General features: G+C 45.3%; 1 protein-coding gene across 1 annotated transcript in view; it reads right to left on the reverse strand.

Moving 5' to 3' along the window:
- Positions 1–21,168, reverse strand: part of TEX11 (testis expressed 11) — a 1,632,405-nt gene that overhangs the window by 672,631 nt on the left and 938,606 nt on the right. Inside the window, exons 15-16 of the mRNA XM_075324897.1 lie at positions 20,744–20,881; positions 2,230–2,332 (exon numbers count right to left, since the gene is read on the reverse strand). Of these exons, the coding sequence (XP_075181012.1) occupies positions 2,230–2,332; positions 20,744–20,881 (241 nt within the window). The remainder of the gene's footprint in view (positions 1–2,229; positions 2,333–20,743; positions 20,882–21,168) is intronic.

Raw genomic sequence — 21,168 nt, forward strand, 5'->3', positions numbered from 1 at the left:
AGCAGAGCCGAAGCGGTTGGGCGGCCAGGACACAGCAGAGCCAAAGTGGTTGGGCAGCCAGGATGCAGCAGTTGGGCAGCTAGGACGCAGCAGAGCTGAAGCAGTTGGGCAGCCAGGACGCAACAGAGCCAAAGCAGTTGGGCAGCTAGGATGCAACAGAGCTGAAGCAGTTGGGCAGTTAGGACACAGCAGAGCCAAAGCGGTTAGGCAGCCGAGCCGAAGCGGTTGGGCAGCTAGGACGCAGCAGAGCCGAAGTGGTTGGGCAGCCAGGACGCAGTAGAGCCAAAGCGGTTGGGCAGCCAGGATCCAGCAGAGAAGAACCAGTTGGGCAGCCCGTCCAACAGAGATTAATGGGAACCTGTCACCCATCCAACCAGTCTGCACCGCACCTCAGGTGAGTATTATAAAGTGATTTACTTTCTACACAGCGGCCTAGGTTCTTATATACAGCATGTTAGAATACTGTATATAAGAGCTCACTGGTGGTGGCCACAGCTTATAGTCACCAAATCTGGTGACAAGTTCCTTTTAATGGGAACCTGTCAGGTGCAATATGATTTCAGAGCCAGGAGCAGACCTGGGTGCATATTGCTAATCCCTGCCTAACCATCTCTGTATACACTAGCATAGATAAAGAGATCTTTAGAACAAGTATTTTTAAAGATCTTATATCTTATGCTAATGAGTGCAGGGACTAGTCCCAAGGGCATTACTTCGCTTGGCTAGTCAGCTCACATAGCATGTTAGCATGTTATTACGCCCCTGTGTGAGTACTAACAAGCTATGTGAGCCGACTAGCCAAGCGAAGTAACGCTCTTGGGACTAGTCCCTGCGCTCATTAGCGTAAGATATAAGATCTTTAAAAATACTTTTTCTAAAGATCTTTATCTATGCTAGTGTATACAGGGACGGTTAGGCAGGGATTATTAATATGCACCCAGAACTGCTCATGGTCCTGGGTGCATATCACACCTGACAGGTTCCCTTTAACGGGTAGGGCAGCCAGGATAAAGCAGAGCTGAACCTGTTGGGCAGCTAGGACCCAGCAGCTCTGCTCTACAGGCATGAGACCATGTGATCGGTAAGTTAATAGAAGTCTTGGCAGATGCTAACTCTGCATAGGTTATTACTGGCCAGTGTTAACTGCAGGAGAGGAAACGAGTGCTGATTGCTCTTTCTCCTCAGGTTCCTGATTTCCCATGTGTCTGCAGCAGTGAGAAGCAAACACACGGAAGTCAGAAAACAGCTAGAGAGAAGCGCACAGGCTCCGGGCTGGGGAGGTCGGCTCTGGTGCCGGGGGTCGGCTACAGGGCTGGGGGGGTGATTCATACCTTAGCAGCAGCAGTCACAGGAGTTTCATGAAGTGCGCTCGGCTCTGTAATGGATAGAAGGAAGGTACAGCGAGGCGGGGCTACAGTGGGTGGGCGGAGCGACGGGATACATAGCTCCCGCTCGGGACTCGGGAGCAAAGGCTCAAAAGCGGGAGAGTCCCGCTGTATCCGGGACGGTTGGGAGGAATGCCAAGGTATGCAGCAGGTTTAACGGGACAATATCGGTAAAATATATCTTTGTACTGTGCTAGCCAGTAGAGATAAAAAAAAGTTTGTTTAAAATAACTGAGAATCCTCAGTGGTTGAGACCTTTTAATGGCTAACTGAAAAGATGGTAATAATAGCAAGCTTTCAAGACTACGCAGGTCTCTTCATCAGGCTCAGTAGGGACAATATCAGCACAGAATGACTGTTCAAACCAAGTAGAGGTACTCGGTGCTTCATGGTGGGGCCAAACATTTAAAGGCACATTCCTACTTCCTTTTTTCCATTTATCTTCACTCTTCTCTGGTTCTATAAAGACTTTTATTCAAAATAGACAGTAGAACAGCTGGAAACCGAGTCCCTTTAAATTTTTACAATTCATCTGTATGTTTTATGCACACAAGGTATCTGCTCATGTCACAATGCACATTGAATAAGATACAGGTAAAATATATCTTTGTACCGTGTTAGCCAGTATAGATAAAAAATTGTTTAAAAGAAACGAAGTCCTCAGTAGTTGATACCTTTTAATGGCTAACTGAAAAGATGGTAATAATAGCAAGCTTTCGAAAGCTTGCTATTATTACCATCTTTTCAGTTAGCCATTAAAAGGTATCAACCACTGAGGACTTCGGTTCTTTTAAACAATTTTTCATTGAATAAGACTAATATTTGAAGCCGAAATGTCACCTACCTTCTAAGGTATCTTTTTCTTTAACTGCAATTTTATGTACGATGAAATGAGTAAAGATGTTGTTCTTTTCACACTTCTCTGCTGCAATTATTGATTCCTTGGCCTGCAAATAATCAAAAAACTCAGAACAATTAAGAAGTTTGTGAATTTTTGTTTACTGCGGTTTTCTTTTGCTTAACCCCTTCATGACCTATGACATACATTTTTGTGGCAGGTGTCCAATAGGATGTATCAAGTGTGATCAGAACTTGAGTCCACGCCATACTTGGTAGAAACTGAGTGTGTTGGGCTTTGTGCACACGCTGCAGAAAATTTGTTCACAAAAAAACTGCACCTTAAGCCAGAAAATGCAAGCAAAAAAAGGCATGCTTATATTGCGCATTTTTGTCCCATGTGTTTTTTTTTTAGTGACATCAATGGCTGGAAGGGCTTGAAAACGCACAAAGAATTGACATGTGCAGTTTTTTTTGTGCACCAAGAACTGCAAGCAAAAAAAAGCAACGTGCACTAAGCATTTCTAAATTCTCAGATTTTGCTGGGAGAAGGAAAGACATGCAGTTGTGAGCAATAAACGGCACCAAAAAAGAGGCAAAAAATGCAGCACACACACACAGCCTAAGGCCTCTTTCATACGTCAGTGATTCTGGTACGTAAGTGACAGCTTTTATACGTACCATAATCACAGACATATGCAGACCAGTAGCAAAGCTAGCGGCGGGGGGGGGGGTAGAGGGTGCAGTCGCCACGGGCTCAGACAGGGCCCACTCGCAGCTACAATACTATTAACTGCATCAGTGACACTGCACCTTTAAATATAGTGGCTTGGCCGCATCACAAGGTTTAGGTCCTATCATACAGCACACTGTTTGCAGAGGATTCCCTGCTGTTGCTCCAGGACCTGTGCGGTGCTCAGCGCCAACTCCGCCTCATGCTGCCTGTGATTCCCTCCTGCTGCACACAGAGCTCTGGGTGGGTGGTAAGTAGAGTTGAGCGCGGTTCGTGGTTCTCCAGTTCGCAGTTCGAGGGATTTTGGGGGCTGTTCTAGATCGAACTAGAACTCGAGCTTTTTGCTAAAGCTCAATAGTTCTAGTTACGTTCGAGAACGGTTCTAGCAGCAAAAAGCCAACCTAATTACTAGCTGGCTTTCTGCTGTAATAGTGTAAGTCACTCTGTGACTCACACTATTATGAAATTTCAGAGTATAGTGTGCGGGAACAGCGCATTCAGATCACTGCTGCTGGGATAATGGCGATCGCCATTTTTTTTCCTTGACTTCCTTCCCTAAGCACGGGCGTGTAGTGGGGCGGGCCAGCATGTCAGCCAATCCCAGACACACACAGCTAAGTGGACTTTTAGCCAGGGGAAGCAACGGCATGTGTGATAGGATGTCCATGTCACATGTCCCTGCATTATAAAAACGGGTATCTGCCCGTCCGGACGCCATTATCTGCCTTCTGCGTCTGGGTGTCAGTCACTGCTGGCATAGCTCCTGTCTCTGATACTGCTGTGTACGCTCTACACACAGCACTATACAGAATAGGAATAGAAGTTTCTATTAGCCCTTGTAAGGGCTAATACCAGCAGGCTCAGAGCCATAGGTGACAGTCACGTCCGTGAAAACAGATTTTAACAGCTACACAAGATAACAGCGTCTGTGTAGCTAAGGTCAGGGATTTCCTCGCTGCATTTCCCCATTAGGAGGGATAGAAAGTGAGGCTTCCTTTCCTCTACCCAGACCCACAACCCTGCCACTGTACCCTCCTGCCCTTTGCACACTCAAGCTCATTGTTACTAAGCCATTATACTAGCAAACACTGAGTAAACTTAGTGGCATCCTAAAAGTGGCTGTTGGACTTCCATTAGTGTCCCACTAGTGCAAATCTATTTGCAGCACCTCTGCATTGCACACTCAAACTCATTGTTACTAAGCCATTCTAATAGCACACTATGCTGCCAGTTTAAGGGCCGTAGTTGCATTGTCAGGGATAGTTATTGTTGTTTATTCTGCTGTTAATAAAGATAGACCACCGCTGCAATCTACACCACCTCTCAATTTTTACTACCAGATTTTAAGTGCACAATCTTGTCGTAATCAAAATGAGTGGCAAAATGACAGATGCTGGTGGAAAGGGTAAGAGGCGTGTTGGAAAAGGAAAAAAAGGGTTTGTCCGTGGGGAAGGTGGCAAAGCTCCATTTACATCTGCTGAAGATAGACCATCTTCCAGCAAAAGTAAGATGTCTACTACTTACTGTGGACAATCCGATGTGCTCCCTTTTTTACGGACACGAACAACTGGAACAAAGGTAGATGATGGCCAAAAAAGGAAAATGCTTGAATGGATCTCAAGTGGTCCAACAAGTGCCCTCTCCACCACCTCAACTACCGCATCCAAAAAACACCAGTCCTCTGAGTTATCATCCCAATTACTTTTGCTTTCTCCCAGCTCTGAAGTCTCCATCCGCCCTGCACAGTATGGTGGGACTGAGATGGCTGAGTCTGCAGAGCTGTTCAGTCACACTATAGCCTGGGAATCAGAGGTGTGCTCCCAAGCTACAGTGAGTACAGACCAGGAAATGGTCTGCAGTGATGCCCAGAATCTTTGTGACTCTGATTCAGGCCGTGAGGACCAAGTTTCTGAGCATAATGTTGACCCTTATTCACAAACTAACTTGTTGTTATAGACAATGAGGAACATACTGATGACGACGAGATGCAGATACCAGATTGGGATGACAACTTAAATATTCGGTCAGGGCAAGAAAAGGCTCGGTCTGAGGTTGAGGGGAGTGCAAACACAACGCTTGATGAGGAAGTTCTAGATCCCACCTATTGTCAACCCACAGTCAGGCACTCGAGGAGGTCAACAGAGGAGGATGCAACTGACGACGAAATTACCTTGCACCTTCCTGGACAGAGGAGTAGTACTGGTAGCACGTCTACAACTGCATCCTCAGCCACCACTGTGCCTCTGAGCACTAGTCGGGGTGGATCAACAGGTCGCATGCCCTCTAAGCCTTGCCTAGCCTGGTCCATTTTTGACATAGCAAAAGATCGCCCAAATTATGTGATCTGTAAAATTTGTCGTGATTCTGTTAGTAGAAGGCAAAACCTCAGCAGTTTGACAACTTCTTCCATGAATCGTCACATGAATAAATATCATATGTCCCAGTGGGAAGCTCACCGTGCTGTAATGCGGCCTAGCGGAGCGAACCATCCACCGCCTGCCCCTTCCAGTGCATCCGCGCGCTCTTCATCTTCTAGGACTGTGGGGACAGCTGTCACACCTGGTTTTCCACGCACAACTTCCACCACTGTAACCGCAACAGCTTGGTAGGTTGTCAGTTGGTTTGGAAGGGAAAACAAGTGCGTGTGTACAGCTCTCTCAGACATCGATAGCACCAACGTTGGATGAAGGCAACATCATGTCTACGCCTGCACTTTCCTCACAAACCTGCATTTTTCCAGGGACACCCCACTCAACACCGTCTACACACAGTAGCCAGATCTGTCCCTCAGATGTGGACAAATAAAAGGCCATTTCCTGCGACCCATGACAAAGCTAAGAGGTTGACTTTATCCCTCTGTAAGCTCTTGGCTACCGAAAAGCTGCCTTTCCGCCTGGTGGACACACAGGATTTTAGAGACCTTATGTCTGTCGCTGTGCCCCAGTACTAGATGCCTAGTCGCCACTACTTCTCTAAGAAAGGTGTGCCTGCGCTACACCAGCATGTCGCACACAACATCACCGCTTCCTTGAGAAACTGTGTGTGAACGGGTGCATTTGACCACCGATACTTGGACCAGTAAGCATGGACAGGGACGTTGCATGTCGCTGACTGGGCACTGGGTAACTATGGTGATAGATGGTGAAGGGTCTGCTGCACAAGTCTTGCTGTCCCCACGTCTTGTGTGTCAATCCGTTGTCTGTCCAATTTCCGCCACTGCTTCTGCCTCCTCCACCTCGTCTGGGTCCTCCACCTCCGCCCCAAGCCTGCCTGGTCAGGCTACCAGCGTTGTAACTGCGCAGAAGGAATCACGCACCCCTCATTACTATGCTGGCAGCAGAGCGCAACGGCATCAGGCAGTCTTTAGCTTGAAATGTCTTGGAAATAAGAGTCACACAGCGGCTGAGTTGTGGGCAGCTCTGGAGACTGAGTTTAATAAATGGTTGTCTCCACTCAACCTGCAGCCTCGTAAGGCCGTGTGCGACAATGCTGCAAACCTGGGTGCGGCCCTTCGCCTGGGCAAGGTGACACACGTGCCTTGTATGGCTCACGTGTTGAACCTTGTTGTCCAGCAATTTTTAACACACTATCCCGGCCTAGATGGCCTTCTGAACAGGGCACGAAAACTGTCTGCTCACTTCCACCGTTCAACCACCGCTGCTGAGCGACTTGCATCGCTCCAGAAGTCTTTCGGCCTGCCGGTTCATCGCCTGAAATGCGATGTGCCGACACGCTGGAATTAGACTCTCCACATGTTACAGCGACTGTGGCAGCACAGTCGAGCCCTGGTGCAATACGTCATGACGTATAGCCTGGGCCAACGAGATGCAGAGGTGGGGCAGATCACCCTGATGGAGTGGTCTCAGATCAAGGACCTATGCACCCTTCTGCACAGTTTCGACATGGTGACGAATATGTTTAGCGCTGACAATGCCATTATCAGCATGACAATTCCAGTCATTTACATGCTGGAGCACACGCTAAACACTATTCGGAGTCAGGGGGTGGGACAACAGGAAGGGGAGGAACTACAGGAGGATTCATATGCGCAAGAGACAACAACATCACCAAGGTCCAGACGTTCATCATCACCAACGCGGCAGGCATGGGACCATGGGGGACAGGGATCAACAAGGGCGCATGGTAGCAGGCGAAATGTTGAGGAAGGTGCAGGAGAACATGAAGAAATGGAGGACGAACTGTCCATGGACATGGAAGACTCAGCGGATGAGGGAGACCTTGGTCAAATTTCAGTTACATAGTTACATACTTAGGTTGAAAAAAGACCTAGGTCCATCTAGTTCAACCTTCCTCCACCAGTTCTACATTTGGTCACAAAGTCATTTATAACCAACAATGTTGTGTGTACTGAGGAAATCATCCAGCCCTTTTTTGAAAGCTGTTATAGTGTCTGCCATTACTACCTCTTGTGGTAGGGCATTCCACAGTCTGACTGCTAACTGTAAAGAACCCTTTCCTATTTAGCTGTCGGAATCGCTTTTCTTCCACTCGCAGAGAGTGCCCCCTGGTCCTTAGTATTGTCTTTGGAAGAAATAAGTCATGTGCCAGTCCTTTATATTGACCACACATGTATTTATACATATAAATGAGATCTCCTCTGAGACGTCTTTTTTCTAAGCTAAACATATCTAACTTTTTCAACCTGTCATCATATGGGAGGCCTTCCATTCCTTGTAGTAGTCTAGTTGCCTGCCTTTGAACTGACTCTAACTTCTGAATGTCCTTTTTAAAATGTGGAGCCCAAAACTGAATCCCATATTCCAGATGTGGCCTTACAAGTGATTTATAGAGGGGTAACAATACGTTGGGATCACGGGATCTAATCTCTCTTTTTATACACCCTAGAATCTTGTTTGCTTTTGCAGCTGCTGCTTGACATTGAGTGCTGCTGCTCAGCTTATTTGTAATGAGAATACCCAAGTCTTTCTCCTGTTCTGTAGTCCCGAGTTTACTTCCATTTAATGTATACGCAGTTATAGAATTACTCCGTCCTAGGTGCATTACTTTACATTTATCAACATTAAATCTCATTTGCCAAGTATCTGCCCATTCTGACATCTTATCCAGATCTTTTTGTAATATTATACTATCAAGGTCAGTTTTTAATATCCTACATAGTTTGGTGTCATCAGCAAAGACTGACACTTTACTATCAATCCCATCCACAAGGTCATTAATGAAGAGATTAAAAAGAATTGGTCCTAGCACAGATCCCTGCGGCACCCCACTGCTGACTATGGCCCATTTAGAGAATGTTACATTTATGACTACTCTTTGTTTCCTATCTTTTAGCCAATTCCTTACCCAGTTGCATATAGTTTCCCCTAGTCCTTGCTTCTGGAGCTTTAGTATAAGGCTATTATGTGGTACAGTATCAAATGCCTTTGCAAAGTCCAAATAAAATCACATCAGCTGCATTACCAATATCCAGGTTTGCACTTACCCCCTCATAGAACCCCAACAGGCTGGTTAGACACGACTTATCTTTCATGAATCCATGCTGTCAGTTATTATATTATTTTCTGCAACATATTTTTGCATGTCATCCCTTAAAATGCCCTCAAAAACTTTGCATACTACTGATGTCAGGCTTACTGGACGGTAGTTGCCTGGATCTACCCTCTTACCTTTCTTAAATATCGGTACCACATCAGCAATCCTCAAATCCTGAGGCACCAACCCTGTTACAAGCGAGTCTAAAAAGATAAGATACAGCGGTCTGTCAATTACGGAGCTCAATTCCCTCAATATTCGTGGATGAATGCCATCTGGCCCTGGGGATTTGTCAATGTTTAATTTACTCAGACGTAGGCGTACTTCTTCTTGTGTTAAATTAATTATATCGGGTGGTGAACTTTGATTTTTCACTTGTTGAATGATGCCTGGTACAGTCAGTTCCTTGGTGAACACAGAAGAGAAATACCTATTTAATATCTCAGTCTTTTGTTTGTCCTCTATAACTAACTTGTTATTATATTTTAAGGGGCAAATACTATCCTTTGTTTTGCTTTTGGCATTAATGTATTTATAAAAGATTTTGGGATTTATTTTAATGTCATTGGCGATTTTTGTTTCAGTAGCTAGTTTTGCTTGTTTGATTTATTTTTTGCATTGCCTATTGATATCTTTATACTCCTGAAATGCTATTTCTGTATTCTCAGCCTTCAAGATTTTAAACGCCCTTTGTTTTTGATTTTTTATACTTTGTACAGTCTTATTTATCCATAGTGGTTTCTTTTTATTCCGGGACATTTTATTACCAGAGGGTATAAGTTTTTTACAGGACTCTAGCAGTATATCCTTAAACTTTCCCCATTTATGTTCAGTATCCCCAGTTACCATGACTTTGTCCCAATCTACACATTTAAGCTCTTCCCTTAATTTGTTGAAATCAGCTTTCCTAAAATTCCAGGTTTTAGCATTTCCCCTTTGAAATCTTTTATTGAATATTACGTTGAAGCTTACCATATTATGATCGCTGGTGCCCAAGTGCTCCCGGACCTGTAGATCTGAAATTGTATCCGGTCTATTTGACAGGACCAAATCTAGCAAATTATCTCCCCTCGTCGGTTCATCTACCATCTGAGAGAGGTAATTGTCTTGAATGGTAGATGTCTCAAAAATCACAACCGGTCAGAAAATTCCTCAACAAATGGACGCCTTTAAGTCCATTTTAAGTCCGATGATGGCTTAACCCCCGGACACATGAAAGCTCGTGATTTTGTTACCAACGAAAAAACAAGAAACATGTGAAAAAGAAAAAAAAATCTGAAATGAAGTTGATGCTAATTTGCAGTGTTTCAGAATGTGGTCGATTCCAACATGAACAATGGAATCAGGCACTGAAATAACAGAAGAGAACTTTGGACGATGCAGGATTACTTGGGAGAGCCTAAGCTTGGTATGGTGTACCCTGCACAATTGTAAAAGAAAGTTATGTGGAATAAGTATGTGATAAGAAAGACAATTGACTTTAAGAAGGACATTTCCAGAAAACTATGGAATTTCTCCTTAACAAGAGTGACAAGGAACCTTCAAAGATCATAGTATCATAGTATCATAGTTTTTAAGGTTGAAGGGAGACTCTAAGGGGCACTTTGCACACTGCGACATCGCAGGTGCGATGTCGGTGGGGTCAAATTGAAAATGACGCACTTCCGGCATCGCATGCGACATCGCAGTGTGTAAAGGCTGGATGATACGATTAACGAGCGCAAAAGCGTCGTAATCGTATCATCGGTGCAGCGTCGGCGTAATCCATGATTACGCTGACGCGACGGTCCGATGTTGTTCCTCGCTCCTGCGGCTGCACACATCGCTGTGTGTGAAGTCGCATGAGCGAGGAACGTCTCCTACCGGCCTCACTGCGGCTTCCGTAGGATATGCGGAAGGAAGGAGGTGGGCAGGATGTTGACATCCTGCTCATCTCCGCCCCTCCGCTCTGATTGGCCGCCTGCCGTGTGACGTCGCAGTGACGCCGCACGACCCGCCCCCTTAACAAGGAGGCGGGTCGCCGGCCACAGGGACGTCGCACGGCAGGTGAGTGTGTGTGTGAAGCTGGCGTAGCGATAACTTTCGCTACGCCAGCTATCACCACATATCGCTTCTGCGACGGGGGCGGGCACTATCGCACTCGGCATCGCAGCATCGGGCTGCGATGTCGTAGTGTGCAAAGCCCGCCTAAGTCCATCTACTTCAACCTGTAGCCTAACATGTTGATCCAGAGGAAGGCAAAAAAACCCCAATGTGGCAAACAAGTTCCAATGGGGCAAAAAAATTCCTTCCTGACTCCACATCCGGCAATCAGACTAGTTCTCTGGATCAATACCCTGTCATAAAATCTAATATACATAACTGGTAATATTAAATTTTTCAAGAAAGGTGTCCAGGCTCTGCTTAAATGTTAGTAGTAGAGATGAGCGAACCGGTCCCGGTTCGGCTCGAGGCCGGTTCGCCGAACGGGGGTCCCGTTCGAGTTCGGCTCGTCGAACGTTCGACGAACCGAACTCGAGCCAATAGGCTATAATGGGAGGCAATCACAAACACATAAAAATGCATTATAAATGTACACAAACAGTTAATAAACATTGCCATAACACTTACCAGTCCCCGCGATCCCTTCTGCACTCTGTCTCCTGCCGCTATTCCATCCGGTGATCGCTTAATCCTCCCGGTGACCTGCACTGCCAGCAGAGATGCAGGACCTATCGTGACGTCAAAATAGCCATGTGACCAGTCACGTGGCTATTATCTCATTGGCTACAGACTGGTCACATGACTATGACACGTCATGTAGGACCTGCGAGTGCATCTCTCCGGTACACGGTGCACATGTGTATCGCCGTGTACCGGCGACATGCTCTAGCACACGGTCGACTCCCCATTCCGTTAGGGACCGGCTGACACAGCCGGTCATTAACGGAGATCACCGTTGCCATAGCAACGCAGTTAGCGGTGATGTCACCGCTAACCGCGGCTCCGAGAGCACCGTTGCTATGGTAACGCGTCTGTCAGCGTTACCGCTGTTACCGCTGACAGCCAGCACTGATCAATCACGGAGTGAAGGCTGCACGCTGCTGCACGATTGTAGTGAGGATTGTAGTGAGGATGAGGTTCCCCAGCCCCAAGTGATGAGCTGGTGAATCTCATCCTTCCTCACTACAATCGTCACTACTACTACACTAGTGAGGATTGTAGTGAGGATGAGATGCCCCAGCCCCAAGTGATGGGCTGGTGAACCTCATCCTCACTACAATCGTCACTACTACTACACTAGAAAGAAAGAAGACAGAAGAGCAGGATCGTGGAGGGGTGACAGGGGGTAATAAAGATGGAGTCTCTAATGTGTCTGTGTATTTATTTCTATTAAAGTATTTTTTCTCTGTGTGGTGTCTTTTTTTTAACCCTTTATTGGAGATTCTTAATGGCCGGGTCAAACGTGCCTGACATTAAGAATCTCTGGCTTAATACTGGATAGTAAAACAAAGCCAGTATTAACTCATGATTACCCAACAAGCCACCCGGCTCCAGGGCTGTTGGAAGAGTTGGATACAGCGCCAGATGATGGCGCTTCTATGAGAGCGCCATTTTCTGGGGCGGCTGCGGACTGCAATTCGCAGCAGAGACGCCCAGAAACCTCGGGCTAACCTGTTCTGCGGATTCCAATCCCCAGCTGCCTAGTTGTACCCGGCTGACACAAAAATGGGGCGAAGCCCACGTCATTTGTTTTTTAATTATTTCATGAAATAAGTGAAATAATTAAAAAAAACGGGCTTCCCTATATTTTTGGTTCCCAGCCGGGTACAAATAGGCAACTGGGGGTTGGAGGCAGCCCGCGGCTGCCTGCTGTACCTGGCTAGCATACAAAAATATGGCGAAGCCCACGTCATTTTTTTAGTGGGCAAAAAAAATTCTGCATACAGTCCTAGATGGAGTATGCTGAGCCTTGTAGTTCTGCAGCTGCTGTCTGCTCTTCTCCATACAGATAGACAGCAGCTGCAGAACTACAAGGCTCAGCATACTCCATCCAGGACTGTATGCAGAAGTTTTTTGCCCCCTGAAAAAATTATGTGGGCTTCGCCATATTTTTGTATGCTAGCCAGGTACAGCAGGCAGGTACGGCTGCCCCCAACCCCCAGTTGCCTATTTGTACCCGGCTGGGAACCAAAAATAAAGGGAAGCCCTTTTTTTATTATTTCATGAATTTCATGAAATAATTAGAAAACAAAAGACGTAGGCTTCGCCCCATTTTTGTGTCCAGCCAGGTACAACTAGGCAGCTGGGGATTGGAATCCGCAGCACAGGTTGGCCTGAGCTTTCTGGGCCCCACTGCTGCGAATTGCAGTCTGCAGCCGCCTCAGAAAATGGCATTTTCATAGAAGCGCCATATTCTGGCGCTGTATCCAACTCTTCCAGCACCTGCCTGCTATACCTGGCTAGCATACAAAAATATGGCGAAGCTCACGTCCTTTTTTTGTAGTTTTTTGGCAAAAAAAATAAAAAATGCTTCCCTGGATTTTCCATTGCCAGTGAAGGTAATACCAAGCAGTGGGGGTTAGCAGCCAGTAGCTGCTTGGATTACCCTTAGCTAGCAATACAAAAAATGCAGCGGGAGCCCATATATATTTTTTTAATTATTTATTTAAATAACTAAAAATAAAATGGGCTTCCCTGTATTTTGATTGCTGGACATCACAGTGCTGTAAAAATAAATCTTTAAAAAAATGACGTAGCGCTGCGCGGTATTTTTGATTCTCAGCGCAGATAAAGCAGACAGCTATGGGTTGCCACCCCCATCTGCCTGCCGTTACCTTGGTTGGCAATCAAAATACAGGGAAGCCCATTAATTTTTTCTATTTAAAAAATAGTTAAAAAAAAAAATGACGTTGGGTCCCCCCATTTTTGATAGCCAGCTAGGGTAAAGCAGACGGCTGTAGCCTGAAAACCACAGCTGGCAGCTTTACCGTGGTTGGGGATCCAATGTGGAGGTCCCCTCAGGCTCTTTTTTATAATTATTGTATAAATATTAATAATTACACAATAAAAGTAGGGTCCCCCCCAAATTGGATCACCAGCCAAGGTAAAGCGGACAGCTGTGGTCTGGTATTCTCAGGGTGGGAAGGTCCATAGTTATTGGGCCTTCACAGCCTAAAAATAGCAGGCCGCAGGCACCCCAGACGTGGCGCATCCACTAGATGCGCCAATCCTGGCGCTTCACCCCAGCTCATCCCGTGCCCTGGTGCAGTGGCAAACGGGGTAATAAATCGGGTTGATACTAGCTGTAAAGTAACCTGAGATCAAGCCCAGCAGTTTGTGATGTCATGGCGTCTATTAGATACTCAACATCATAAACTGTCAGTACTAACAAAAAAAAAAAAAAAAAAAAATCGACAAAAGAAATTTATTTGAAAAAACAGTCCCCAAAACATTTCCTCTTTCACCAATTTATTGTAAGAAAAAAAATAAAGGGGTCCCACGACGACTCTGGACCGTCTAGAATATGGTGGGGAGACAATCAGGGAACGTATCCCCCATTTTCTAGGAGTGCGGACCCTTCATGTGAGGAGTGTGGGTGCAATGAATCTGCACTCACTCTTCTCGGGTCCACAGCAGCAGAGTCCATGTCGTAATGGTTGCTACCAAAGCTGCAATGCCCTGCTCATGAGGTAAGGGCATGCCTAATCAGGAGAACTACTGTAGAGGAAGCTCTGCTCACTGGTATATAGGTGCTCAGAGGTAATAATAGATAAAATTAGTGAGTAACCTCGGCACTCTAAATCTCCCAGACTAAGGCGGGCTTTGCACGTTGCGACATTGCACGTGCGATGTCGGTGGGGTCAAATCGAAAGTGACGCACATCCGGCGTCGCAGTCGATATCGCAACGTGCAAATCCTTTTTGATACGATGAACGAGCGCAAAAGCGTCGTTATCGTATCATCGCTGCAGCCTCCGACATTTCCATAATGCCGGTGCAGCGACAGGTGCGATGTTGTTCCTCGCTCCTGCGGCAGCACACATCGCTGTATGTGAAGCCGCAGGAGCGAGGAGCTTCACCTTACCTGCCGCCGGCTGCAATGAGAAGGACGGAGGTGGGCGGGATGTTTACATCCTGCTCATCTCCGCCCCTCCGCTTCAATTGGCCGCCTGCCGTGTGACGTCACTGTGACGCCACACGACCCGCCCCCTAAGGAAGGAGGCGGGTCGCCGGCCAGAGGGACGTCGCACGGCAGGTATGTGCGTGTAAAGCTGCCGTAGCGATAATAATCGCTACGGCAACTTTCACTATATATCGAACGTGCGACGGGGGCGGGACTATCGCTGCAGCATCGGTAACACATTGTTACTGATGTCGCAGCGTGCAAAGCCCGCCTAAGTCAGTAAGTCACAACGGATAGTAATGCAAAATCACTCTTTATTGGTCCGTATTAAGAAAAAAAAATTTTTCATAAGCATATATGTTTTTGTCCAAAACAAGTTACAAATGACGTTTCGGCCTGAGCCTTCGTCAGATTGGACTTATCTGCATGTAATTATGAAAAATGACAATAATCAGTATCACATAAGAGTGAGAGAACAATAACATAAACTCGAACAATGTAGAGGTACAATTGGGATGCAGCAAAAAAATTGCAACACAGCAAGAAATGAAACACATGATATAAATATCATAATACAGTGCAAGGACAATATAGTAATGACAAATATGGGGTCAGAGTAGACTTAGACAGCTCTGGTACGAAAGAGATGTCAATCATAAAGTAACATGTGCAGTAGGTGTAGAGCTACAGTGTGCATGGCAGAGATAATGGGTAGACAAAGAACGGAGAAAAAGTGGAGAAAAAGTGGAGAAAAAGTGGAGAAAAAGTGGAGAAAAAGTGGAGAAAAAGTGGAGCACCCTTTGGTGCCTTTCATGTGGCACTAAGGGGTGCTTAGCTTTGTATTTAGCCAAAAAAATGAAAAAAAAAATGACGTAGGGTTCCCCCTAGTTTTGTAGCCAGCTAGGGTAAAGCAGACGGCTGCAGCCTGCAGACCACAGCTGGCAACCTCACCTTGGCTGGTAATCCAAAACTGAGGGCACCCCACGCTGTTATTTTAAATTAAATAAATAATTAAAAAAAAAACACGTAGGGGTCCCCCAAAATTGGATCACCAGCCAAGGTAAAGCAGACAGCTGGGGCCTGATATTCTCAGACTAGGGAGGTCCATGGTTATTGGACTCTCCCCAGCCTAAAAATAGCAGGCCGCAGCCGCCCCAGAAGTGGCGCATACATTAGATGCGCCAATCCTGGTGGTTAAAAATAATGGTCTATCACAGAACTCAATTCCTGTAGTACTCTGGGGTGTATGCCATCCGGGCCCGGAGATTTGTCAACCTTAGTGATTTCGAGGCGGCGGCGTACTTCCTGCTGGGTTAAGCAGGTAATATTCAAGGGTGAATTTATGGTATCACTGGTCATGTCATCTGCCATGTCATTTTCTTGTATAAAAACCGTAGAAAAAAAGTCATTCAGCAGGTTGGCTTTACCCTCATCCCCTTCCACCATTTCACCAAGACTATTTTTAAAGGGGGCCAACACACTATCGCTTTTCAGTTTTTTACTGTTTATGTAGTTAAAGAATATTTTAGGATTATTTTTACTTTCTCTCGCAATGAGTCTCTGTCTCAAACTTAGCTAACTTAATTTGCTTTTTACATATTTTATTTAAATTTTCTATAATTATATAATGCCTCATCACTACCTACCCTCTTTAATTCTTTTAAGGCTTTCTGTTTTTCTTTTATTGCTTCCCTTACAGCTCTATTTAGCCATAGGGGTTTCCTCCTATTTCTAGCATGTTTGTTCCCATAGGGTATATTTTCTGCACAAGCCCTATTCAGGATGCTCATAAAAGTCTCCCATTTGCTTTGTGTACTTTTATTACTTAGTACATCATCCCAGTTTATTGCACTAAGATCATCTCTCAACCGTTTAAAATTTACTTTCCTGAAGTTTAGTGTCCTTGTAGCCCCTCTACTATACATCTTACTAAAGAATACATGAAAACTTATTTTGTGATCACTATTCCCCAAGTAACCCCCAACTTGTATATTTGATATGCGGTCTGGCCTATTGGTTAGTACAAGGTCTAGTAGCGCTCACCCTCTTGTGGGGTCCTGTACCATTTGTGAAAGGTAATTATCTTTCATTGTTATCAAAAATCTATTTCCTTTGCTGGAACTGCAAGTTTCTGTTCCCCAATTTATATCGGGATAGTTAAAGTCCCCCATAATAATTACCTCTCCGAGACTTGCTGCTTTATCAATTTGCTTTATGAGGAGATTCTCTACCTCTTCCATAATATTCGGCGTCTTATAACACACCCCTATCAGTATTTTATTATTCATTCTCCCCCCCCCTTATCTCCATCCATAGGGACTCCATATTCTCAGTACCTTCACATATGTTGTCACGCAGGATGGGTTTTAAGGATGATTTTACATATAGACACACACCTCCCCCTCGCTTATTTGTATGGTCATTCCTGAATAGGCTATAACCTTGTAAATTAACAGCCCAGTCATAGCGCTCATCCAGCCATGTCTCTGATATCCCCACTATATCATAATTTTCTTCCAACAATATTAATTCTAATTCCTCCACCTTATTTGTGAGGCTTCAGGCATTAGTGTACATGCACGTTACGTATGACTCTGTACCTGTATTCCTGCTTACTGTATTAACTGTCCTAACCCTTCCCCCCGTACCAACCCCAATTTCATTACTTGTGCCCTGGTCACTATCTGCACTACATTCCCCTTCTATAAAGTGAATACCCTCGCCCCCCATTCCTACTTTAAACACTCCTCCAACCTTCTAGCCATTTTCTGCCCCAGCAGAGCTGCACCCTCCCCATTAAGATGCAGCCCATCCCTAGCATAGAATCTGTAGCCAACTGAAAAGTCGGCCCAATTCTCCAGGAACCCAAAACCCTCTTTCCTACACCAATTCCTGAGCCCCCTGTTAACCTCCCTGATCTCCCTTTGCCTCTCTGGTGTGGCTCGTGGCACAGGTAGTATTTCCGAAAATACCACCTTTGAGGTCCATGCTTTAAGCTTACAACCTAATTCCCTGAAATCATCTTTAAGGACCTTCCACCTACCTCTAACTTTGTCATTTGTGCCAATGTGTACAATGACCGCTGGGTCCTCCCCAGCCCCTCCCAGTAATCTGTCAACCCGATCAGCGATGTGCCGAACTCGAGCGCCAGGAAGACAACACACTGTTCGGTGATCCCTGTCTTTGTGACAGATTGCCCTATCTGTCCCCCTAATAATTGAGTCCCCCACTACCAGTACCTGTCTTTCCTGCCCTGCACTCCTATTCCCCCCCTTACTGGAGCAGACACTCCTCTGGCGTTCAGAGGTCATGCCTTGCTGCAGCAATGCTACCCCTGTAATGACATCCCCCTCATCTGCCAAGTTTGCAAACCTATTGGGGTGTGTCCGTTCAGGACTAGCCTTCCTAGCACTTTTCCCTTTACCCCCCTTTCTAACTGTCACCCAGCTACCTACCTCACCGTCCTGCCGCTCCCTACTACGATCCTCCCCCACATCTGACCCAGCAAGCTGCTGCTCAGTGAGCAGCAAACTCCTTTCCATATTGCTAATGCATCTCAGAGTTGCCAGCTGCTCATTTAGATCCAGTATCTGGGCTTCCAAATGTGCAACTTGCGCACATCTCGAACAACAGTATGCACCCTCGAACGGTTTTCAGAAGTCTTCCTTCCGGCTGTAACGGCCAACACCCGGTTCTCCTTGAGCTCGCGGTGACTCTTCACTTATCCCAGAAGGCACTGGGAATATGCAAATTATCCTCGCAAGACTCCTTCCCTGGCTTTCAGAAGCCTTCCTTCCGGCTGTAACGGCCAACACCCGGTTCTCCTTGAGCTCGCGGTGACTCTTCACTTATCCCAGAAGGCACTGGGAATATGCAAATTATCCTCGCAAGACTCCTTCCCTGGCTTTCAGAAGTCTTCCTTCCGGCTGTAACGGCCAACACCCGGTTCTACTTGAGCTCGCGGTGACTCTTCACTTATCCCAGAAGGCACTGGGAATATGCAAATTATCCTCGCAAGACTCCTTCCCTGGCTTAGATCCATCCCAACTGAAAGCACAGAACTGCGGGTGCAACTCGTAGGCACCAAAAAAGGGTGATTTGCCAGTAGATTCAGAAGCAACAGTTATTTAACGCTAACTCAGCCAAAAGTAAGATGACCAATTCTCCTGGTTATCAGACACAAAACATCTTAGGTAAGTCTCCAAACTTTGATTTAAGCATTTAGTCTGCCAGTTGGATTGGGGATTGAACCCTGAAGAAAAAGACAGATATACCCCCAGCCGAAAACAAAACATGCTCCAAAATTTAAAGATAAACTGGGTCCCCTAATCTGACACCACATTGGAGGGAACCCCGTGAAGCATTACAATCTCAGAAATAAACAAACTCATGAGCTAATGTTTTCATATTAGGAAGAGCAGGTAAAGCAGTGAAGTGTGCCATTTTACGGAACCTTTCCACCACCACTAAAATCACCACTTTTCCAGCGGACGAAAGGAGGTCAGTAATAAAGTCCATAGACAAAGGAGTTCATGGTCTGCTAGGTGTGGTCAAAGTTATGGGCGAACCGGATGGATGAGTATGTGGAGTCTTAGAACGTGTGCAAACATGACAAGTCAACACAAAATCCACTAAATCTTTATGCAACTGGCCACTGAAAATGACAATGGAGGTCAAAGGTCGTTTACTACCTGGGTGTCCTACTGAGTTATGATTTAAAATTTTGAGGTGCAACTGTCAGGGTAAAAATAATTTCTGAGGGGCAAGAAGCAGGGTCATCCCCCTGAGCCTTTAGCATCTCACCCTCTAGCTCAGAACATACAGCAGAGAGTACCACCCCCCAGAGTCATCTGAGCTACTTCCCCCAGAAAAACTCCAGGATAAAGCATCAGCTTTAACATTGTTGGCCCCGGGACGCTAGGTTACCACAGAAAATATATCAGCTCACCAGCACAGGAGTCACCAAGTAGATATATGCGGTATACTGAGAGTCCAGACTAGTCCAGCCTCTGGTTTAGCAACATGGAAGAAAAAGCGAGGAATATCCAGCAACCGCAGGAAGATATTCAATCCATATTAAAACATCACATTTATTGGAAAAAAGGTTAACAAAGGACTAAGTGTTTTTACTCAAAACGCAATAAAGAAAAAAACACTCCAAACCCCTATAATGCAGAAAAGCACCAAGGCTGCATTTGTCACACCTTAGGTTGTTCTGGATACTTTTTTTCTAAAGTGAACAGCTTATAAATGATTCTGTCACTGGCATCAGATGGTAAGACATAAGACCTTTCATAGTGAAGGGGAGTGATCGATCACATGAAGCTGCATCTGAGATCAAGGCTACAAAGGACAGTCAGACAGGTAAGAGTCCTTATCTCATACCGCACCAAAAGAAAGCAATTCCATCTAAAACAGAAATTGCAGAACTGTGCATAATAAGGCTATGTGCGCACTAGGCTTTTTATCACGCTGCGTTTTTTGTAAGTTTTTGTCCGCAAAAAGATGCACCCGTGGTAAAAACGAGATGCGTTTTTATCGCATTTTTGTGCACTGCGTTTTTCTGAGTTTTTTCCCCCACAAACAATGCCTATAAAGATTGTTGAAAAAAAAAAAAAATTATGTCATTTCCTGCCTCTCCCTTGTCATTCATTCCCTATTTGTGAGGCATTCGCTGGGAATGCTGGGTGAGTCCGCTTCTTCCTGTTTCGTAGCTGCGTTCTAGTCATAGAAATGTAGCAATTTGTGTTTATCATTGCGTTTTTCAACATCTCATTGAATTCAATGAGTGAAAAATGCTGTGAAAAACGCAGAAATAATTGACATGCTGCAATTTTGTGGACACCACAAATACGCAGCTATAAAAAAAACACTGTGTGCGGACAGCACTTCTGAAAACCCATAGACATTGCTGGGGAAGCAATGTCACAGCGTTTTCCGCACAAAAACGCGGTAAAAACGCCGCAAAACACGCAGCAAAAAAGTCTAGTGCACACAGGGCCTAAGGTATTGTGACATTCTGGTCCCAGATTCACCAGAGTGCTCCCCTGAGTGGGACATACCCACGACATTTTTTTTTTTTTAAAATCTAAATGCAAATAGATAAATTGCGCATTTAAGGAGCAAAGCGTCAAACTTTGAGAATACGTTTGTGTAGATATTTACTGACCTTATGTAGATCATTAAGATTGAGAAAACAAGTGGCTCGGTTCCTCAGAAGCTTAGCAAGGTTGAGATCACAATGGTTTGCATCATAAAAACTATAAGAATAGTTATACCACTGTAACGCTTCAGCATAGTTCCTGGTCTGTGGATTAGAATATATTAAATTTCATTATTTTTATCAATATGTAAAGAAAATGAATTAGTGATAAGTGAGCAAAGCTAGAAAAATTATAGATGGATGAATTTTAGATTGATAGTAGAGCTATTTAGCCAAATAACTAAATAATTAAAGGTAAAAAAAATTACGTGCGGTCACCCCTATTTTTCATAACCAGCACAGGTAAAGCAGCATATACAGGCTGCAATCCTCAGCTGGCTGCTGTGCCTTGGCTGGATATGAAAAATTAAGGGGATCCAATGCTGTTTTGG

This window comes from Anomaloglossus baeobatrachus, chromosome 9 (genome assembly GCF_048569485.1).
Source record: "Anomaloglossus baeobatrachus isolate aAnoBae1 chromosome 9, aAnoBae1.hap1, whole genome shotgun sequence".
Taxonomy (NCBI): Eukaryota; Metazoa; Chordata; class Amphibia; order Anura; family Aromobatidae; genus Anomaloglossus; species Anomaloglossus baeobatrachus.